The 22,159-nt window shown below is 48.0% G+C and overlaps 1 protein-coding gene across 3 annotated transcripts in view; it reads left to right on the top strand.

The window, feature by feature from the left end:
* Positions 1 to 273: 273 nt before the first annotated feature.
* Positions 274 to 22,159, top strand: part of Tbc1d14 (TBC1 domain family member 14) — a 90,110-nt gene continuing 68,224 nt past the window's right edge. The window contains exons 1-2 of one of the 3 annotated variants that reach the window (XM_021210300.1): positions 274 to 322; positions 11,242 to 11,983. In XM_021210300.1, the coding sequence (XP_021065959.1) occupies positions 11,259 to 11,983 (725 nt within the window). In that variant the 5' untranslated portion in view covers positions 274 to 322; positions 11,242 to 11,258. Of the gene's footprint in view, positions 323 to 873; positions 995 to 11,241; positions 11,984 to 22,159 lie in introns of those variants that run through there. The other 2 variants (XM_029545127.1, XM_029545125.1) reach the window with 2 other exon arrangements.

Raw genomic sequence — 22,159 nt, 5'->3', positions numbered from 1 at the left:
TATTAAAGTGAAGACAAAAGTTTGCGAACTACAGCGCTGGGCACTAAGCGCAATGAATTAGTGATCAGAAAAGCCCGTTTGACAGGTGCAGAGGCTAAGGCTATACCGGGAGGGCATTCCAAGGTCAATGATCTGTAACCTGCGTTCAGGTGTACCCTTACATACTCCCGTGGGCTGTTAAGACTCCCCCAGCTGCTGGACAGGGGCGTCCCATCGATGCGCTCCGCCGCTCGGCTCCCCACGCCTGGACCAGCCCCGTGCGCTGCTTTCCCCCTCCCTCCCACTTCCCACTTCCAAGATGGCCGCGGGCGGAGCCGACCAGGTAAGGGGCCCCTGCCGGGCGTCTGCGGTGCCGGTGTGGACACTGTGACTCTCTCGGAGCTTCCCTCGCAGCCCTGCTTGGGCCTGAGGACAGAAAAGGGCCGGGGACACAACTCCCGAAACCCAGGACGGACACTTGGCAGGCCGGAGGAGCAGCGGCAGTAAACAGCAGGCTCCAAAGCTCTCAGGAGCCGCGGCGGGGGGCGAGAGCCCTGGCGGAAGAGCAGTGGAAGCTTGGCGGGGGCGTGGCCAGGGAGCGTGAGGGCGGCGATAGGGAGCGCGGGGCGTGGTAACGCTCCTGTCCCCGGGAGTATGGCTAGGGACGAGCGTGGGGCGTGGCTAGTGAGCTCTGGGGGCGTGTCCAAGGAGCGCGGGGCGTGGCGGTACGCCTGAGGCCCTGGGAGCGAGCGATTGGGGTTGGGTGTTGGGCTGAAGAGGTTCAGCGGAAGAGAAGAGCGGCGGCCCTGTGGGGGCGTGGCTGTGGGGCGCGGGCGTGGCGGGGGTGGGGTCTGGCGCCGGCTGGCTTTAGCCGCGGGTGGCCGGCCAGCAAGCACCTGTCGTGGCCGGGCGTCTGCCGCGTCCAGCCTCCTAGCCCAGCGAGTTGCGGGCCCCACGGGGGCCTGGGCTGCGGGCCACGGGCCGGGGAGATGGCGTTGGAACTGCGGTAGCTCGGGTACTGAGGGGGCTCTGCAGGGTCAAGCTGAGAGGTAGCGGACAGCTGACCGCGGCCACCTGCTGCTGCGTCGGCCAGGCAGGGCGGTCTGAGAGGGCGGCTGGGAGGGCTGGTGTCCGGCTGAACGTGCGACTGCCCTCGGTCAGCGCTTGTCGCGACGTGCGCCTTTTCCAGAACTTGGTGAAAAGTTTTCTCCTCAGATGTGGTGCTGCGAGCTGTAGAGCTGTCTGCTCTGTGTGCCCTGAGCCAGCGTCCTCAGACCCCTGGCCTCTTCAAATATGGTCCTCAGACCCCTGATGTGTCTCGGGTCTTCATCCTCCTAAGACGTTTTTTTTTTCCAAATCTTGCTAAAGTTTTCTCAGATCGGAGGCTACGTCTGGCTCATCCCACTTTCACGGGGCTGTGGGCTGCCAACCGAGTTTGCTCTGAGGGTCTGAGCCTGAATCTTCCTCTGTCCCTTTCAGTCCTTCCTCCTCAGCCCTTTGTGGTGTGTTCAGATCTTCTTCTTCCCCATGCCCAGTTCTTCTCAGACTGCCAAACCTCTTAAATCTCCTGACCCACTGGGTCCTTTCCGATCTTGGGCTTCCTTATCCTGGTCCTGGGCTGCAGAAGGTTCTTCAGGAAGGGGCCATAGATCCCACTCTCCTCAGACTCATTTCCTGGGTTATGTCCTCCTCAGATCTACTCTCTGGCTGTAGAACCCGTTTTATCTCTAGAGACCCTCAGTACTGGGCACATTGGTAGGCTAGAGAAACAGCCTGGTCTCTGCCCCAACCCCTACTCGGGATGTTGTCACCCCTTCCGGGGCTTGTCTAGATTTCCAGAGGGTGCCTTATGGAGCCCCAGTGAGGCTGAGAATGTCAGAGATACCTCCTGACCAGGCCCAGTGAAACTTGAAACTGCCTCTCTCTGAAAAGTAACATAGATGGGATCTTTATCTTCCAGGAGGAATTATAAGATTCCCTCTGTAGGAGTCTGTGTGCACTATTGCAGTTTGTCATTTCTGGAGGTTCTGGCGATTCTATGAGTAGTTCATGTCCTCTGGCTGAGGAGGGAGTCCTGGTAATTTGGGGGCAGACTTTGGGAGGCTAGGTTGCCTGTGGCTGTTGGCAGCTCTGCTAAAAGGACTTAGCTTTTGTATCGGTCTTGGCACACTTAATGTGCCAGTGCCAAACTAAGACTCAAGTTTGGTACTGCCTCCCGCTCCTCCAGCTCTTAACACCTTTGTGTTACAAAGCCCAGGCAGTTACTCTGTGCACACAGGGCTTCTTCCTGCTGCTAGCATTTCTCCTCATGCATGCTCTGCTTGTTCTGTTGTGTGGGTTTGACCCATTGAGATCTGAGCTCCGTGATCCTGATGAGACCCAGCGGTAATAAGAACCTGGTGTATACCTGCTGCTTAGGGTTATTGGGTGCACTCTTCTGGAACGTGAGAAGAAGAAGGCGTGACTGTGGGAGATGAGGTGAGGGAGACAGAGGTGGGATGCAAACAGGCTGGTGTCACAAGGCTCTGTTTACCCTGATGTCCTCAGTGGCCCCAGCTGGCCATGGCGTGTGTGTGTGTGTGTGTGTGTGTGTGTGTGTGTGTGTTTAGCACCTTTCTTGCTTGAGTTAGGCTTGCTTTTCTTTTTGAGCAGCAAAGTTTTTGTACTCTGCCCTCAGCCCATCCTCTCACATTCTGCATCTCACTTGGCTCCTGGGGCTCTGTGTCTCTAGCGCTTTCAGTTAGCTCTGACTCCTGCTATGCAGAGAGTGAATTTCTTAGCTCCCTCCCCTGCCAGACCTTGTGTAAGCCTCTCTAATAGTGAGGAGGACATGGCTTCAGGGAGCCTTGTCTTAGAGTCTGACTGCTGATGGGTCAGAGATCCTTAACTTCGTGTTCCCATCCTCAGCACTGAGCATCTTTACCACATGATGTGGGACCTTGGAGAGGATTTGCCAGAATAGGCATTTATATATAAAAAGAGTTTAGGAAGTTGTGTATGTATTGTCTCCTGATGTTTGCTTTAGGACTAGATATAAGTAAATGTCTTAGGCCAGGAGTGTTGAAACTTTTTGACCGTTGAGCTAGAAGACTCTCAGGAGTAGGTCAATCTGGGTAATTTCATTTTTCCTTGGGAAAATTGAGGCCCAGAGTTCAGTCAGTACCACAGAGCATGCATGAGGAGAGATGCTAGTAGCAGGAAGAAGCCCTGTGTGCACAGGGTGACTGTGTCGGGGCTTTGTAATGCAAAGGTGATAAAATAGTGGGCCTGAGCTGGCTGTCCATCTTGTGCCGAGAAGATGCCAAGATCTTCTAAGGCTTAGCTTAGGCCAGGCATGGTTCTGAAGGCATCGTGTGACTTTGTTGCCCTAATCTTGCTAACTGCCTGATAAGGTTAAGGTTACTCTTGACTTCATTTTGCAGTGAAACAGAAGCACATGAAGTTAAACTAAACCAAGGCTACACAATTGGCAAGTGGAGGAGCTGGGATTTGAATCCAGGTAGTCTGTTCTAGAGTCTATAGCTCCTCCCATCCTACTTATTTTAAAACTATCATATAAAATTACATTTATTATTTATTTGTGTGTGTGTATGTCAGGGGACAATTTCTAATCAGTTTTCTCCTTTTACTTGTGGTCCTTAGGATCGAACTCAGGTCATTAGGCTTGGCAGCAAGCACCTTTACCAACTGAGCCATTACTATGGCCTTAAAAATGTTTATAGATTTTTACTATTGTTGTGTTTATGTGATGTGTGTGTGTGTGTGTGTGTGTGTGTGTGTGGTTGAGTGTGCCTGTACTGCTTATGTAGAGTTGGAGGACAGCTTTTGGAGTCAGTTCTCTCTTTGTACCTTTCTGAGCGTTCCAGAGCTGGAATTTAGGTTGCCAGGCATGTGCAAGAAGTGCCTTTACCCACTGAGCTGTCTCATTGGCCCTGTTTTTAAAAGTTTTGGGGGCCTAGAGAGATGGCTCAGCATTTATAAGCTCTTGCTGCTCTTCCAGAGGGTCTGGGTTCAATTCCTAACATCCACATGGCAGTTCACCTATGTAACTTCAGTTCTAGGGGATCCATTGCTCTCTTCTGACCTTGGTAGGCACCAGGAACTCTGGTGCACAGACATATATGGCGGCAAAATACTCATATGGGTACAATAATGTTTAAAGTTCATTTCTATTAGCATCTACCATATAAAATAGTAAACATTGTTAAGTGTTTGGCTTACCAATTATCACAAAGTTGAGGATGTGTATTTTTGAGTATTCCAGCAGGCCTTGTGTGGGGCTCTGATGTCATACCTGGCATGAGTCTATACCTTCCCTTCAGCAACTTGGAGCAAGTTGCTTCCTTTACACTTCAGTGTCTACAGTGTACTTAGCATACTTGTGACGAGGTTGTCTGCCCCTTCACATGTACAGCACATGGTGAGTGCTCAGAGTGGTCTCTTCTGTTAGGGATTCAGCATGCCTTACTCCCAGTGCTCTGGAAGCAGAGGCAAGCAGATCTCTGAGTTTGAGGCCAGCTTTGTCAATTAGTGAGCTCCAGGCCAGCTAGAGCTACTTAGTGAGTAAAAGAGACTCTTTCTCTGAAACAAAGAATTAAAGAGTTTTAATTATGTTGCCTTTGTGAAGTGGTCTGTGTATCTTCCTAACCCATCACAACTTCACAGGTGTCTGTTTAGTCATTAAATGTGGCTAAGGAAGGAACACTCCATGTATTCTGTCCTTAATTTAAAGGGTCTCATGTTGCTCTTTTAATCATAGCACCTATGGCCAGTGGAAGTTTAGTGTCTTTCTTTAGGACTTTGAGGGAGCCTTGGGGATTCTCAACAGTTTGAAGTCTGCTATGCTGAAATATACAGATGAAATGGTTTACCCAGAACTTCAGGTATGTTGCCATTCACCCTCCAGAGGAATGTACACGTTTAGGAAGTGGTTTTAGGACTGTTTTTGCCTGAAAAATAACCTATCTAAAAAGAAAAAAAACTTTTCTAATCGGCTTCCATTCTGCACAGTGGCATTACAAAGAGTGACCAGGGGGCCGCCTCCCACTCTTGAGTCAGATCCAGGTTAGCCCTGCGTGGCTGCTTTCTTAGCCCTGGTTCTTAGTCTGGAGCTGAGGTTGCTGGCTCTTAGCTGGGTAGATGAGTGTGAAGGTCAAGTGGTGTAATGCTCTAGCACTCGAGACCTAGGGCTATCCTGGTCCCTTTGACCTCCCTACTTACAGAGACTTACAGAGGACTTAAGAGAGACCCTCCCCCCGGTAAGTGCCTGTGGTGCTCTCTGCAGTGCAGGGGATTCACACACGTGAAATGTCTCTGTGGGCTCTGGTGTTAGACTTCATTCCTCCCCTGTCCTGAGCTAAAGTTGGTCCTGAACACCCTGAGTTCTGGGCTGAGATGCAGCATGGTGGAACCACTGCTTCTGTGAAGGAGCAGAAGGCCTCATTAGAACCCTCACTGTTAACCATGGGGTACCCCAAGAGGCTTTCTCAAGAATGTTGTGGGTGTTAGATACAGAAGACTTGTGGGGCTGTTCAGGACAGAACACCCTGGTGTGTACTAACTGGTAGCTATGCAGGTAGAGGTGTGACAGGCGATCCTGCTTTCCTGATACTGACCCTGCTGTATGTGCCCTCAGGCATGGCTGAGTAGAAACAAGCTTTGAGTGTTCTGCCCTTAGAATAGGGGCCTGGAAATCAGGTAGAACTGGGCTGAAGGGAGACAAGGCAGCTAAGGTGAGTGTACTCTCCTGCCATTTGATTGTCAGAACAGCAGTATTCCTTTGGCAGTTGTGCCAGGAATCCCCTTTCCCCAGGAATATCCAGAGAGGAGCTGGGTCAAGAAGGGCTGCTTGGGCCCATAGCCTTTGAGGTGGGGGCAGCCCCTAGGAATGGTGCTAGGGGCAGTTTGTTCTTTTGCAGCCACCAGGGATGGAATTTACCTTCCTAAGGACAAAACTAAGCATTTGGTTTTTGTTTCAGAATTGGTGTGTGTGTGTGTGGTGTGAAGATTCTGGCTATGTCCTAAGTCTTGGATTTTGGGGAGAAGGAAATCAAGTGGTTGCGACTGGATCAGACTGTCTCACATGGCCCTGTCCACATCACTCGTAGAACCTGGTTCTCTTTTCTTTGTTACTTGTCTTACACAAAGAACTGCTCTATGGGGTGGATTTGGGCTATTCCAGAACCTCAGACAGTTTCCTCTTTGCTTTGTGCAGAACACGTGAAGCTCATGTGGTCTTTCTATGTGTTAAAAACAGCCTTCCTCATATGCCTGCTTCATATCTTGTGTGTTTGTCTCTGGTCTGGAAAGTGGTGACTGATCACCATTTACCCTGCATTTTGACCCTCCCCTGGCAGTGTGCTCGTTCCTCCCCAAATGGACTCAGAACCTTGGTCTGCTCAGGTTAGAGTGCCTGCTGTAGGCACATTGTGTTGCTCTGATGTAGATGCCAGAAAATGACTATCATTGTGGATAGTGGTTCACATCATTCATTGGGTCTACATGTAACCTCTTGTACTGAGTGGACTGCCCAGTTGCAGTGTCTGGTATGTGCACATGTTACCAGGACTCGGTGGGATTTTCCTACTTGTATTGCTTCTGTTAGGGCTGCCTTGTTCTTAGAATATAATCCAGATTTCAGTTATGCTCATGGGAACAGTCTGGGAAACCTGCCCACTTGAGGACTTGGCTGTTGGCAATTAATTCAGCACATACTTTTAAAAATCCTTAATCTATGGTAGATGCTGAAGTCCAGAAATGAGTAGAACTGTTCCTACCTGAAGTTTAGGATCTGGTGGCAAGAAACAGGACTACCAGTTGTAAAATCTCATCATTTTTGGTGGGGTGTGACAGAAGAGCTTAGAAAGAGCTTTATAGCTTCCTGCAGGAGCCGGGGATGGGGCACTACGTAGAGGAAGAAGAAGATGGCTGGTTGGAGCTTTCTGTGCCATAGATTGCTAGAACCCAAAGCCCCTGATCACCTTGCTTCCTAAGTAATACAAGTAACAAGGCCCCAGGTGGGCGCCTGTTGACAGGTGGAGGAAGGCAGAGATGATAGGAGGGCCTTTGTATCTGCTTAGTGTTGGGAATTCCGGCTCAGTCTGTGCTTAGAAAGCATGTGACTTGGAGGCAGGTCACCTTCTTTAGGCCAACTTCCAAAGATCACCCTACTCTTGTCTTGGAAGCATGCGCTTTGTTTGTGCAACCTCTCCTTACTGGGGCACTGGCAGAAGGCAGGAGGCCTGGAGCGTGGCCTCTGCTTTTATGGCATTGGTAGAACCAGGTGGAAGGGCTCAAGGACCAGGTGCCCTTGGCCCTTTGCAAGAAGTTGGTTCTAGAGTATAGTATTAGTTAGGATTAATATTGCTGCATAAAACACCATGACCAAAAAGCAAGTTGGAGAGGAAAGGGTTCTTACACTTTCTTCTTCTTCTTCTTCTTCTTCTTCTTCTTCTTCTTCTTCTTCTTCTTCTTCTTCTTCTTCTTCTTCTTCTTCTTCTTCTTCTTCTTCTTCTTCTTCTTCTTCTTCTTCTTTTTTTTTTTTAATATATTTTGTTGTAGTTGTTGTTTTTCGAGACAGGGTTTCTCTGTGTAGCTCTGGCTGTCCTGGAACTCACTCTGTAGTCCAGGCTGGCCTTGAACTCAGAAATCTGCCTGCCTCTGCCTCCCGAGTGCTGGGATTAAAGGCGTGTGCCACCACCTCCTGGCTTGGCTTACACTTTCTTACTGTCCTTCATCATCAAAGGAAGTCAGGACAGGAACTCAAACAAGGCAGGAACCTGGAAGCAGGAGCTGATGCAGGGGTTTTGGTTTTGGCCTGCTCCCCTTGGCTTGCTCAGTCTGTTTTCTTTTAGAACCCAGGACCACCAGCCCTGGGATTGAACTGCTCACAATGGGCTGGGCCCTCCCCTGTCAATCACTAATTAAGAAAATGCCCCACAGTTGGATCCTATGGAGGCATTTTTCTCAATTAAGAGTCCCTCCTTTCAGATATCTCTAGTTTGTTTGTCAAGTCTACATAAGAGTAACCAGCACAGATGTGCTGCAAGCTGGCCAGAGCACTCTTTCCCTTGTTTATTTCCTCAAAGACAGACACTCTGTTCCTGAGACTTAATGAATCACCAGAGGCCTCAGAGTTCATCTGGCTTTTCCCTGAAAGAGGCCCCAGAGACAGGGCACACCATGGCTCTGGGCTCACAGCCCTACTTTCTTTCCCACTTCTTGGTTAGGTTTGAAGGAAGGTCCTTGAAATGAATTCTGTGAATGAGGTGCCATTGTCTGAGTAAGATGGCTCCTCACCCCCACAGACAGCAGGTACTAGCTAGGTGCCTTGTGTTTGTCCAGGCACTAACTGCTGTGCACTCTGAGCAGAATCTCTTGATGACACTTGAACTGCATCTCTGCAGACTCTCCCAGACGCAGCTAGAAAACAAGATGTGGCTGTGGAGCACCTGTGAGGTCTGGTGTCTAGCTTCACCACACCTCCTTGTTTCTTTTGTCTTCAGACCAGCCTGTAGTATAGTATTGTTAACATTCACTGCTGGGGAGGCAGGAAGTTGAGGCTCAGAAAGGTTAAGCACCTCTCCTGAGGTCACCCCAGCTGGTAAGTGGCAGAGCCAGAATTTCAGCTGGGCCTGTAAAGATTTCCTCTTCCGACTGAGGCCTTGTGCCAGTTTCATCTGCTGGAGTCCGATGGTGTTTTGATATAAAGTAACCTTTGCCTTTGTCAAAGATTAGCTCTTAACTATGTGATAAAATGTTTCTTCTTTTATTTTTGCTTTAATTAAAAGAGACTACGACTTCTAATTTGTGTGTATTTGAATCTACTTGTATCTTTTTTCTTAGCTTAACAATTGGTTAAGTTTTCCCACAGCAGGGAACACAGATGGTGTGTGATGTCCTTGAGAGACGCATGGCTGCTGGACTCCTGGTGGACATCAGGGTGAGCCATGCAAATTAAAATATGCTAACACCTTCTGAGGGATGCTCAACTCCCTGAGAATACATTGAGTTTTTGTCTGTAGGTTTAAAAACTTTTTCAGCCCTTATATAATTTTGTTTCTGTAACAAACTAAATTTGCCTGTGTTTTTCTTGTGTTGTGGTACACTGTGGTTCTAACTTGTAAGAAAAATAGGTTATTAGTCAGAACACCTCTGGAGTTAAATGAACCTTACTTGCAGGATCATAGTTTTCTGCGGCTCCGGCTATTTCTGAATTCTGCCTTTCCATTCACTCCCTCCTGTTTCCATTTTTGCTCTTTGCTGCACTGTCTGCCTGGCTCCTTCAGTTTCTGGGAGGAGGAGATGACTTACTTCCCTTCCCCCTTTCTGCTTTTAATCGGTTTGCTTCTGCTGCACTTAAGGAGATTGGCTTCCTGAGGGCTGCAGGAGGCGTCTTGTAGAAGCTAGGCTGACATCTTAGCCAGTGAACGTCCATGTCTGCTGTGCCTTGGAGTCTTCAGCATCTTCTTGTTTGATGAGAGCAGCTGCTCCTCCAGGGCCAGGTGCCCATTCATCACTTTCCTTGGTACTTAAATCATTTCCCCAAGGCTGTCTGGAGTGGAACTGGGGTTATGGTCTGGAAGTGGCTGGAGTCTGGAGTTCTGACCCTCAGATTGTACTCCGTGCTCAGGTTAGGGTAGACCATCCGATCTCTAGTTTTGACATTTTAAAAGAACACAAGAAGTAACTTTTCACAGGTGAGGGTGACAGTGTGCTAAGGGCCATGATCTTCAGACTGGAATTTTCTCCTGGCTTGTGCCTGCCTCTTTGACCTTTGAGGTGTGTGTGGCCAGTGCTTTAGATTTTTCTCTCAAGCCCTGGCTTTTGCTCTTCTGTTATTAACATATCTTCACTGAACTAACCTCCTGTCCTGGATTTAAGGAACCTGTTCTAAGCCATTTAAAAGTAGGTATGGCCTTTTCTCTGACCCCAAATCCTATCTCTCTAGCTAAGTCTGATCTTGGACTATTCTGAGTGCTTGACTTCTGTTGTGAAGGAAAAGTGTGCCCTGTCTTGGACTTGAGTGAGCCTGGTAGTGCTGTGGAAAGGTGTGGCCAGTTGGGGTATGCTTGGGCAGTCTTATTGTAGATGGCATGTTTGTAAGTGTATAATTCACTTTTGCTGTTTTTCTGTCTTAATGAAGTTAACTTGGTTTTTATGCTGTTCCATAATGACTAGGATTGAACCCATGACTTTGCTCATTCTAGCCAAGCAGCACTACTGAGCAATGTCCTCTGCCTCTAGTTCACATCTTTAGGTCAGAGGTATCCTATTGATATTCTATTGCCCCCGTGTTATCTTTGTACCACTGTTACAGAAGGCCTGAGACAAGCAATTTGTGGGAATGAAAGGCTTATTTCAGCTCATCGTTTCAGAGAGTTCTCCAGTCCATGGTATTTTGGCTTTGTTGCTTTGGCCCAGGGAAGTACAGAATATCATGATAGGAGCAGGTGACAGAAGAATCCTGACTGGCTCATGGCACCCAGGAAACAAGATAATCTAACTTCATCCATCCTCCTAAAGGCTCCACCTCTAGTTGCATGGCAGCCTTGGGACCACGTCTTCAGCATGTGGGCATATAAGATCCAGAATGTAGTCTATTTCCACAAGAAAATATCTTTCCCACCTGGCACAAATGTTTTACCTTTTACCTCCATTGCTGGCCTGGGTGCCAGAGATGTGATTGGGGTGGGGAGCTGATGATGAAGCTGATTGTTTTCATCTACATGATCTCTGTGTGGGTTATCGTCCTGCTACATCATGCCATGAGAGTGTGTTCAAGCTTTTGCTCTGGGCCTCAATTAGAGCTTTAGTGCAGAGGACTTTTTTTTTTTTTTTTTAATTATTTTTGACATGGGATATCACACAGGCTGGTCTCAAATTCACAAGCTTCTTGCCTCAGTCTCCCAGTGCTGGTTTTCCTAGGGAATGCCACTATACCCAACTTGTAGGACTCTTTCAAAGGTACCTTTTAAATGGGACCATCCAGCCTTTGGAGCTTTGTGTTCAAAGATGCCCAAGGAATTAGCAAGTTTGGATTTATATACACATTTTTGTTTTGTTTTGTTTTGTTTTGTTTTTTTTCGAGACAGGGTTTCTCTGTGTAGCCCTGGCTGTCCTGGAACTCACTCTGTAGACCATGATGGCCTGGACCTCAGAAATCCACCTGCCTCTGCCTCCCAAATGCTGGGATTAAAGGCATGCGCCACCACCACCTGGCTTATATACACATTTTTAATTCCTATGTCTGTTTTTCTCTAGTTTCCTCTGGGACCAAGATGACTGATGGAAACCTTTCCACCTCTATGAATGGTGTGGCATTGATGGGCATTCTAGATGGTCGGCCGGGAGACTCCCTTCAGGACCTGCAACCCCTTAGTATCAAGGCGGCGCCCAGATCCCTTTCAGTGCCTGACTATGGACCTTCACTAAAACTTGGTGCTTTGGAAGATCGACACAGCCTTCAGTCAGTAGACTCGGGCATCCCTACCCTGGAGATTGGCAACCCAGAGCCTGTTCCCTGCAGTGTGGTCCACGTGAAGAGAAAACAGTCCGAGTCAGAGATTGTCCCGGAGCGGGCCTTCCAGAGCGCATGCCCCTTGCCGTCCTGCACACCCTCAGCTCCCACCTGCAGCGAGCGGGAGCAGGTTGTGCGGAAGTCTTCCACGTTTCCTAGGACAGGCTATGACTCAGTGAAACTCTACAGCCCCACCTCCAAAGCCTTGAGCCGAAGTGACAATGTCTCTGTCTGCAGTGTGTCTAGTCTTGGCACAGAGCTGTCAACTACGTTGTCAGTCAGCAATGAGGACATCTTGGACCTCATGGTCACGAGCAATTCCAGCGCCATTGTGACCCTGGAGAATGATGATGACCCACAGTTTACTGACGTCACCCTGAGCTCCATCAAGGAGACCAGCGACGTACACCAGCAGGATCCTGTTGCTGAGACTGAGGAGGGGAGGAAACTGAAACTATTGCAGCCATTCAGTCACTTCTTTACAAGGTAACACCTTTGCTCTTTGGAGCAGAGACAGGGCAACAGATGTAGACCTGTTGCTTTGTCCCTCCTTGTCTAACTGTATGTGTCTCCTGTGCATTGTTAATAAGAGCTTTATCCTACAGACAGCTCTGCCTTTTCCTGGTGCCTTAGTACTGTGGGGTAGTGTGTGGCCAGGTCTGCTGCTCACTGTGTACTTGGCTCACCAGAATAGTCTTTGTTGCTTTTTGACCTCCTGCCTTTTGAGGGTGGAGTCTCTCCCACAGGTCCTTAGCGTCCTTACTTTGTCACTCATTAGTTACACTAATTCACTAAGAAACTAAGGGATTCTTAGGTCAGGCAAAAGGGTGCTGTTAAGATTGGCACCAGCATTAACAACTGTTTCTAACACTGCTGTCAGTGGCAGACACTGGGGCGGGCATCTCCAGATGCTCCAGTCATGCCACCAGTGTTCCTGTCTGGCCCTGCTGATGAGGGCATGTGCCTTGGCTGCTGTGCAGTCACACAGTTCTTACTGTGTTGATCCTGCCATGTGCACCCTTCCTGTGGTGCCGTCACCCAGGTCCCCAACAAGCCTGCTGGACTTCCTGTGTGTCCATAGAGCGCTATGAGGAGCGCTGCTTCCATTTCTTCGATTTATTTGTGTTTTTATGCATTTGTTCAGCAAGAGTCTGTCTAAGGCTCTGTTCTAGGCAGGTCATATGGGAGTCATAGGGTGGTAGACATGATCTTAGGTCACGATGGAGGGTGAGTTTATAATCCAGGGTTGGTATACCCCCAGCAGTCAGTCACAGAAACTGAGGTCCTCTACAGAAGGGTGTGGGTTTACAGATTATATATTTAGAGTTGTAATCTGCCCCATCTTTGTTCTTTAGAAGCTTCTGGGCTATGAACTTGGCAAGTAGGAACACATGGCACATGTTTCTAGCAAGTCAGTGTTGGACTTTGCAGTACTTGGTGTGACGTGCTGTCTAGAGTTCACCGGAGACATCTGGGTCCGGGGACATGTAGTAGCCTAGGTTTCCCAGTTGCTTCATTAGGCAGATGTGGCATGCCTCCCTCTGGTCAGCCTAAGGCCAATCCTGAGTGAGATGCTCTTCACGTGGCATGCAGTCTTCCGGGGATACCTTTGTTCTTGATATGCCCGATGGAGGTACCCTGCACCTTCAGTGGATTCCTGGTCACAGAACTTGTTATTCATTGATTGCTCTGGAGCCCTTGTGTGTCAGAACCCTTCCGAGGCCTCCCATGCAGCAGTGCTGAGGATCTCATCTGGGTAGCTGGCTGGATCCAGATACTTGGATGGGTGTTTGCAGTTTTCCATGTTGATGAATACCAGAGTGCCTTATGCGTGACTCCTCAGATCAATCTCAGAGGGGAAGAGCTTGCCTAGGAGACAGGGATTCTTAGCAAACCTGGAAACTCTTTTTTTAAAATAGAGGTGCCCGGGAAGTAGCACAATGGGAACAGCTTGGGTTTAGGGGTCAGTCACATCCTAGCTATGTGACCTTGAGTGTCACTTAACTTCACTGAGGTTTCTGAATCCCTCGAAGAGTGCTGAGGAGGGCCATGGGTGCCTGCTGTGTCATTGGCTTTGCTTCACTCATCTCTTGACCCTCTTCATCATAAGGTTTGCTGCCCCCACTTATTTTGCCCAGAATTGGAGTGAAAAACTCCTGTTGTGGCTGTGGAATTAGGTGGGTTAATACTTTTAAGGCTTAGTACAGATAAACTGACACATGGACGATGTCTTCATTAGGGTCACTATTACTGTGATAAAACACCATGAGCAAGCAGCTTGGGGAGGAGAGGGTTTGTTTAGCTTATACTTCTACAGCACTGTTCATCATTGGAGGAAGTCAGGACAGGAACTCAAACAGGGCAGGAAGCTGGAGGTAGGAGCTGCTGCAGAGGCCACAGAGGGATGCTGCTTATGGTGGGGCCTCCCCTCATTAATTACTAATTAAGAATTAATTAATTACAGCTGGGTATTATGGAGGCATTTTTTTTGATTGAGGTTCCTTCCTCTCAGGTGACTTTAGCAAGCTGACATAAAATCAGCACAGATGACTTTGCATATCAGCCGCTTGGGTGATCACGGCCATTCCCTGATCTGTTGCTACCTTTGTCCTATGGGGAAATGGGTAGAATTGAGTTATCTCTTGAAGCCTCTTCACCTTTGGAGAAAATACTTTGCATTTTGCAGTTTCTAGACCCTCTTATTTCTTGGTTCCTGCTTCTTTATCCTTGGTTGGCAGCTCTGTCACTGTCACAAGGAGCCACACTGAAGCACTGAAGCAGGGGGATATAAAAACCAGTGAGTGAGAGTAATGCAGCAGTGCACTGAGTCTAGCGTTGCCCCATGGAAACTGGAGGTGGAGCTGCTGTTGGTTTGCCTTTCTGGTTGTGTAACATACACCTGTGCATCAGATTGCCTCTGGACTGCTTCCTGCTCTCCTAGACATGGTGAATCTTCTGGGAGGGTGGGCACCGCAGTTGGGAACACTGGGTCAGGGCTCAGGTGAGCTAGGTTTATTGTGCGCTCTCTTAATAACTGTGTGACCTTGTATAGCTTTAATGGGGACAAATGGCTCAAGTAAGATCAAATAGCTAGGACACCTGGCTTCCTGGGATCACTTACATAGTGGCTTTCTCTGGTTTGTACAGAACATATTTTTTTTGTTAATGGTCTTGTGAGCTTTTGACCCCGTACTGTACATTTCTTCAGTTGAACCCATTGCCCAGTAACCTAGAACAGAATTTCTGCACCACACACTGTTAGTGTTTGAGATGTGTACTCCTGTGGGCAGCTGTCCAGTATATTGCAACATTCCTGACCTCTGCCCACTAGATACTGGCCCCATTCCGCAACTACAGAGACCAGAGTGTCTCTAGACTTTGCCACATGTTCTGGGATGGAGATGGATGAAGCCTTTCAGATGCACTAGGTTAACTGGTGACAACTTTGATACTGAACAGCTTTCTCCAAGGTCACTTACTAGTGTAATTTGAGCAGAATCCTCATCTTACATGGAAGAGAGCTGTGTTAAGGGATCCTCTGAGTCCAGTGTGATAGAACTCAGAGGCTGAGGAATTCAGTAGCATGCTTTTGGTGTGGCTGTTTTCCTCGGGCTATGGGGTTGGTTTCCATGAAGCCAAAGGTTTAATCTGCTAATCCACATGGGTATAGGAAGTAATAATTAGCTTTTCCTGCTAATTATTATGGACAGCCTTTGGGGATGCGCCTGCCTGTGCTTAAAGGTCTAGAATGATGGATTTTTCTAATCTGCTTCCTGACCTGGCAGAGTGCCCTTTGGGGGCACATTCTATGTCTGGCTAGCTCTGTTTTTACTTGTAATTCAAAGATAAAGTGCGAGGACCATGGTAGTTTTAGAATGGGGCTGGAGCCTCGCTAGCTCCGTTATTTTGTGCTGTGTGACCCTGAGAAAGTCATTTAACCTCTGCAGCCTCTACTGTGTCCTTGGGTGACCTGGGACTAATTGTTCCTCTAGTAAAGAGCTAAAATGAGAGGGACAGAGCCATAACTCAGTGTTAGAGCATTTGCCTGGTGTGTGTGAGGTTTCCATCCCTAGCACTGCAAAACAACTTCAGAAACCACTCAAGCAAAGAGCTGATAATGCTAGTGTTAAGAGAGGAAATAGAAGTTAATTCTCAAGGCAGAGTGAGCTCGATACATATGCTGTTTTTGGCTTGCTTTTCTCCTTTTGTTGAGGTTTCACATGAGATTTCAGTGTTATTTTTAAAAATTGTCATCTGTGTAAAGATGTTTGCAACCACAGTTTAAAAGTGAATTTTCAGATAGATATTTTGATACGCTATGGATGTGTCTAACCACATTTTCAGTTCCTGTACAGAGCTAGGCTTTTGGGATTTGACCCATTGGCTGGTGATCATAGAGTATGATAAATAGGAAATCTGTGGACAGGAGGCAGCGTATGAAGAGGAGGTGGATTCATGTCCCAGGATGTGGTGCACTTTTGTGTGCCTGGCACTGTTCTTTGTTGTGCATTGCTGCCTTTTTCAGGCTGCACAGTAGTAGGGGTAGCATGAGATGGGACTCTGGGCTGCTTGTTCATCTGTCGGGCTGCTTTCCTGGACTTTATTGGCTGCAGAGCAGAAGCCTGTTCCTAGTCTCTTGCTGCTAGAGTTTTGGACATGAACTAGGACCATCCAGTTCTCCCATTGTGGGAGGTTTGAGGCAGAAATGAGGTGCAAGCCATTCTCCTCCTTTCTGCTGCTCTCTGGTACCTACTGATGTTAGAGAGGTTGGGGGCTTTCCTGTAGGGTTGACAGTGTCTGTCTGCAGCTTCCTGGATGCTGAGAGCAGTTGCCATGCCGGAGAGCCCTGTGCTCCCTTCCAAAGGCAGTGATGCTGATTGCCTGCTGGGTTCTTGAGTTCAGCAAGTCCAGTAACAGCTTCCGTTTGCTCCTCAGGTATATCAGTTTTATGTTGCTCAGGGACCTATTCCTAGGGTCAGGGGAGCATTCAGAATCAACTTCTTCCTATGATTTTGAAAGACTTATTCCTTGTGTTAAGTCCATTTCTGCTTTAAATACCTAGGTTTTGTTTTGTTTTGTTTTGTTTTTTGCACTGGGAACTTACTGATTCAAGAACATGCTGGTAATTCTGCTTCTATGTGTAGAAACCATGTCAGAAGTTGATTAACTTGCCACGGGATTCAAAGACGGTGCAGGGCTTGGATCTCTGACCTTTAGGTTTATGATCTGTATGAGAGGAACAAGTTCACATTAGGTGTTGTTGGGTGAAGTGGGAGGAGGTATACCTAGATGTGGATAGGTGTGTGGCCAGCATAGTAATAGTGATTCAGCTTTATGTTGTTTGACTTATTTTCTAATGCTATGACCATTTTAGAATTCGCACTAGAGAAATGAGAGGTAGCATTGGATTTATAATTATGACTTTCTTCCGCACTCTGCTTGCTGTTGTCCTGTTTCTTTGACTGAGCTTTCTAGGTGCACCAGAACACGTGCTGTGGAGCTGCTTCTTGTGTGGGTACACACTTGTGCATTGCTGAGAAGCCTGGGAAGGAGGGCTGGCCAGTGATTTCTTAGCTGTGTCATGGTGTGCTGACCTGTGGTCTTGGGCAAGGCAGGCACTTAGGCTCAGTGTTTGTGTGCTAGTCCATGAAATAAGCTGAGGTGTTCCCTCTTAGGGGTCATCTCATGTAATTAGCATGTTGAGCTCCAAGAGCCAGGCCAAAGAGAAGGGAGAGCATTTCAAGATGGGCAGACTGCTGTACAGGTCACTGTGGGACGAGGACAAGAAAAAAAAAACAAACCCATAATAACAACATAAGACAAAAGCTAACAGACTGGAATAGGACAAACAAAAAGAAGGAGAAGAGCCCGAGAGCAGGGACACAAAGCAGGAGCAGATGGCCACACATCATCCAGTCAGGAATCCTGCGGGAACCCTAAACTGGGTGCCATCATATGTATATATGCGGAGGACATGTGGGGTAGAAAGAGAGGAAAAATGTATATAAATAAAATAAAAGTAAACATAAACCTGACATGGACAAGGAACCTCCAGGGAGGCTGTTGAGTTTGCTGCCTGCTGACATCTACCGCTGGACACGCAGCCTGCCCTTGAGAGGAGTTTGTTCCTCAGTGAGACTGCCTGGGAGAAAGGAAATTTTCATTTGCAAGTTATTGTCAACTGGAGGTAGCTTCTGGGCTAGGGATGGGGACATGTGTCCATTTCTTTCAGTTCTTACAACTCAATCTGCTACAGACCTGTGCAGGCGTTTAGTCTCTGAGTCCATCTGTTCTCCAATCCTGCTGTTTTAGAGGGCAGAGCTCATGTTTAAAACCTGAGTGATAGTTCTCTGTATGGATTTGACATAGTTTATCTGTTTGCTCATCAAAGGGCATCTTAGTTGCTTCCAAGTTTTGGCATATATAAACAGCTGCTGTTGTAACGATCTGTACGGGTTTCAAGTCTTTTGGGTACATCCCAGGGAATGCAGTTGCTATACTGTATGATAGCCTGTTCATTGGTGAAGAAACTGCCTGTTTTCCAAAGTGGCTTCACTGTTTTATATTCCCAGCAGCAATGAATGAGAATTCCTTTGGTTCTGTCCCTCATCTCTCTGGTTGTTTTGTTTTGTTTTGTTTTTGGTCAAGTAGGAAGCAGGGTCCTCAGCTGAAAATGCTCTGGTGTAAGTTACTGTAATAAAATACATCCACGAGTGGATGGTCTGGGCACAGCAGTCCTGGAGGCTGGGAGGTTCAATAGTGGTGTCAGCAGATCTGGTATCTGTGGACACACCAAGGTTGTCTTGATGGATGGTGCATTACTTACTTTCCTTGTTGCTGTGGCAAAGAGCAACTTGAGGAAGGAAGGGTTTGTTCTGCCTCACAGCTTTTCCGTATAGTCCATCATGGCAGGGAAGTAATGGTGACAGGCGCGTGTGGCAGCTGGTCATACTGCATCTGACGTCAGGAAGCCGAGACAGTAAGCCCGTGGAATAGTGCTACTCATATTCAGAGCGGCTCTTCCATCTTCCATTAAGCTTTTCTGGAAACACCCTTATATACTGGGGATGTGTTTATGTGGTGATCCTAAATCCTATCAAGTTAGCAGTCAAGACAGCCATCTTTAAAAAAGTATTTTAATATTTATGGGGGTCCAGGACATGAATGCCAGAGGAAAGTGTTAGATCCCTTGGAACTGGAATTACAGGTAGTTATGAGCGGCCCGATGTGGGTTCTGGGAACCAAACTTGGGTCCTCTGGTAGAACAGCAAGCACTCTTGACCATGAGTCATGTCTCCAGCCCCAGTAGTATCCTCATGTGCTAAAAGCGCAACTCTTTGGGGCCGCTTTTATATGGGTACCATCTCAGTCGTGATGCCTTTTATCTACAGTTCTCCCTAAAGCTGCCACTCAGTACTGTCAGCTGGCGATTGGAATTCCAGCATGTACATTTGCGGGTGGAGGACACAACTGTCAGGCCTTAGCCTCAGGTGGAGTATTGTGTGGAGGAAGAGGGTGGTGCTGAGGTTATTCTGATAGTGGGTATTTGGGCAGAGGAGGAAACACTGCTGGGTCCTGCTGAGTGACTGGAAGCCGGCTAGTCTGTGTTCCTGGTAACTTCCTCAGCCCCAGCTTTGTTTCCCTTGAACAGGCACTCGGGTGGGGCAGTGTCATTTTCCTTATTACAATGAAGTAAGTAAGAAGTAGAAGTTGAGGTGTGGTCACAGTGGTTAGTTTTGATTTTGTGCTGGCCAACGTGGGCCCCTTGTAGGTGATGGACATGGGAGGGAAGGAGTTGGAAGGAGCTTGTGTTAACTTTGAGCCTCTGTGAGGTTTTCCTCTATGAACCTGTTCCACTCGACTGGTGATTTAAGCTGTGTTTGGAGATGCTAGCAGGGAAGGTTGAGGATACACACACACACACACACACACACACACACACACACACACTCTAAAATGTTGGGGATGAGGAAGGCAGGATGTCATTTCAAGTTCCATGTTCCAACAGGTATCGCTTGGCCTTGATAAAAGATTCCATTTATGAGTCATACCTGTCTTTCAGGGGGAGGTTGGTTTGGGTTGGAGGATGGTACATGAATCCTGTGGAAGGCGAGTACTCTAATAGCTCTGAATGTAGGCCATGCAGATGCCCCTTTTCAAGGGCCCACTAGTGACTGAAGTGCTCAGGAGGTATATGGGCCATGGTTGCTCCGTGTACTCTGCATGGTGCTTGGTGGGCATGACCAAGCACTGTCCTCCAGAGAGGTCCAGGTTACTATGGCAAGAGGGGAAGTGAATGCTAAGAGGAAATGCTCATGAGGAACACGGACCATCATCCTGTGGGCACGAGATGCTGCTTCCTCTTTTCTCTCCAGGGACCCCACCCTTACTCACAGCTGGTTGTCTACATTTGATGTTCCCTTCACATTCCCTGTTAGGTAAGAGCCTATACAGCGACCCTCCCCAAGATAAACCTGCAGAGAAGAGGACTTACTCAGTGACACTGTTTCTGTGCTTCCCTTGAGAGGCCCCATCCCAGAGTCATGTATGTAAATGCTTAGCCCAGGCAGCATGTTCTTTCCAGCTTTGGAGGTCATCTCTATGCCCCAAGAAGTTTATCTCCTCAGTAGACCAGCCCTTGGCGGGTGCTGGGGGAGTGCATGCCAGCTCAAGCTCCTCTGTTCGAGGACTTCTGCTGTCCTGGTGGGCTGTGTTAGTTCCTTGGGTATTCCCTGTGGCAACACTCAGCAGGTTATCTGTTCTGCTTGGAACCCTTCACAGACAGCATGGGGCCTGCAAGAGGGGCTGATACCGTGGTGGCTGAGTGACTAGGATGGCTGCTCTCCTGAGCTTCTGTGGACTTGCCTGGAGTAAGGGCTGAAGAGACAGTGAAGCCCTCCAAGTGGCTGATGGCAGACTCTTCTTTAGTAGTAGAAGCTGTCTGGCCATGTCATCCCTTCTTGTGATATGTGGAGAAGTTGCTTTGTAGACTTGGTTTCCCTGTGTGCTAAGTAGAGATGGCCCAGCTGGTTTCAGAGTCACTCGTCCTTAAGAGCTTTCCTGAATCACGTCTCAGCTGATAGCCCCTGTCTTTCTGCAGGTCTGGAGAACCCTCCTGCAGTGGCTTCCTTCTACCTCTTACTGCTGTGCGTACTTCAGCAAGAAAGCCTCTGGGGTCAGAGGGCTCTCTTTACGGTGTTTTGCAAGTCCTCACTTGTGTGTTGTCGTTATGGCATGGTTGTTGAGCAGTGTCGACTGGCTGGGTCCCCTCTACTAGACCAAGAAACCACTTTTCTGTTCATTCTGTGCTTGCAGTAGAGAAGAACTCAGTGTTTGCCAAGCAAAAGTCTGGATTCAGACATCATACATTTCCACAGAGAATGTTCACCTGAGGACCCAGCCCTAGAGCGAGCAGAACCTGCTTGACCCCACATAAGATCTCATTTGCCTTATAGTCTGAGTGCATCTGCAGAGTGGTGATTCACTTGCTGCTGTACTGTAGGTGCAGTGGGGAGAGAGAGCAGAGTGTCAGGGAGGATGGGGATGAGAAAGCCGAAGGATTGGGCTTAGATAGGGTATTGGGGCTTGCTGAGCAGCGGGCATTCTAGTAAAGATTGGAGTGTGGGTAAGGGAGAGTGCTCTCCAAGGGGATCACTGCAGGGACAGTGTTTCTAAGGCTGGTGGATGGTGCTCGCCTTATTTATTTCATATCTGTCTTGCAGTTGCTCAGGCCCTGCGTCAGAACCTTACTGAGCAGCTCACCAGCTCCTGACCCGAGGCCCTCATGGCAGTTTGTGCTCACTTTGGCTGTCTGGAGTCTGCTTTGCAGTCTGGCCCTGTGCTGCCCAGTGTGTTAGTCATTAATTAAAGCCAATTAAAATAACCTAAGATGGAAAATTGAGATCCTCAGCCTTACTAGCCGCATTCAGGCACTCAGTAGCCACGTGGGAGTCAGCCACTACTATAATGAGTAGCTCAGATGGGTACATTTCCATTGTGGTGGGAAGTTCTGTTGCCAGCCTAGTTTAGAGGACAACCTGTGACTTTATTTTTAAATTTGTCCCTTCGCGTATAAAAGCAACACAGAGTAACTGTCTAAACGGCACATCATAATAAAGGGGGTAAAATAAGGAAGCTGAGAGAAACCTGCAGAGAGTACCATGCACAGGGCAGGGACATGCTGACATTGCTTTTGACCACTGAGCCATCTCTAACCCCTAAATATACTTTTTTTTTTTTTTTTAAGATTTATTTATTCTGTATAAGTACGCTGTAGCTGTTTTCAGACACACCGGAAGAGGGCATCAGATCCCATTACAGATGGTTGTGAGCCATCATGTGGTTGCTAGGATTAGAACTCAGGACCTTCGGAAGAGCAGTCAGTGCTCTTAACCGCCGAGCCATCTCTCCTGCCCCCTAAGTATACTATTTAAACAAGCATCTCTTCTTTAAAAATATGCAGCAAGGCTTTGGGCATTATTATACTTTCATACCTACTATAATTTTTCTTTATTTCCTTACAGACTAATAGACTGGTGCTGCTGGGATCTGCCTCAGAGGCAGAACACATGCTTAGCATATGTGGGGCCTAGGCTCTGGTCAGCACTGTAAAAATAAAACAATAGTATCAGTAACAAAAACTCAGAGGCTCTTTCCATGGTT

This window comes from Mus pahari, chromosome 13 (genome assembly GCF_900095145.1).
Source record: "Mus pahari chromosome 13, PAHARI_EIJ_v1.1, whole genome shotgun sequence".
In the NCBI taxonomy this organism is placed as follows: domain Eukaryota; kingdom Metazoa; phylum Chordata; class Mammalia; order Rodentia; family Muridae; genus Mus; species Mus pahari.
The sequence above is the reverse complement of the archived record's forward strand: the minus strand, read 5'-3'. Positions and strand labels throughout refer to the sequence as shown.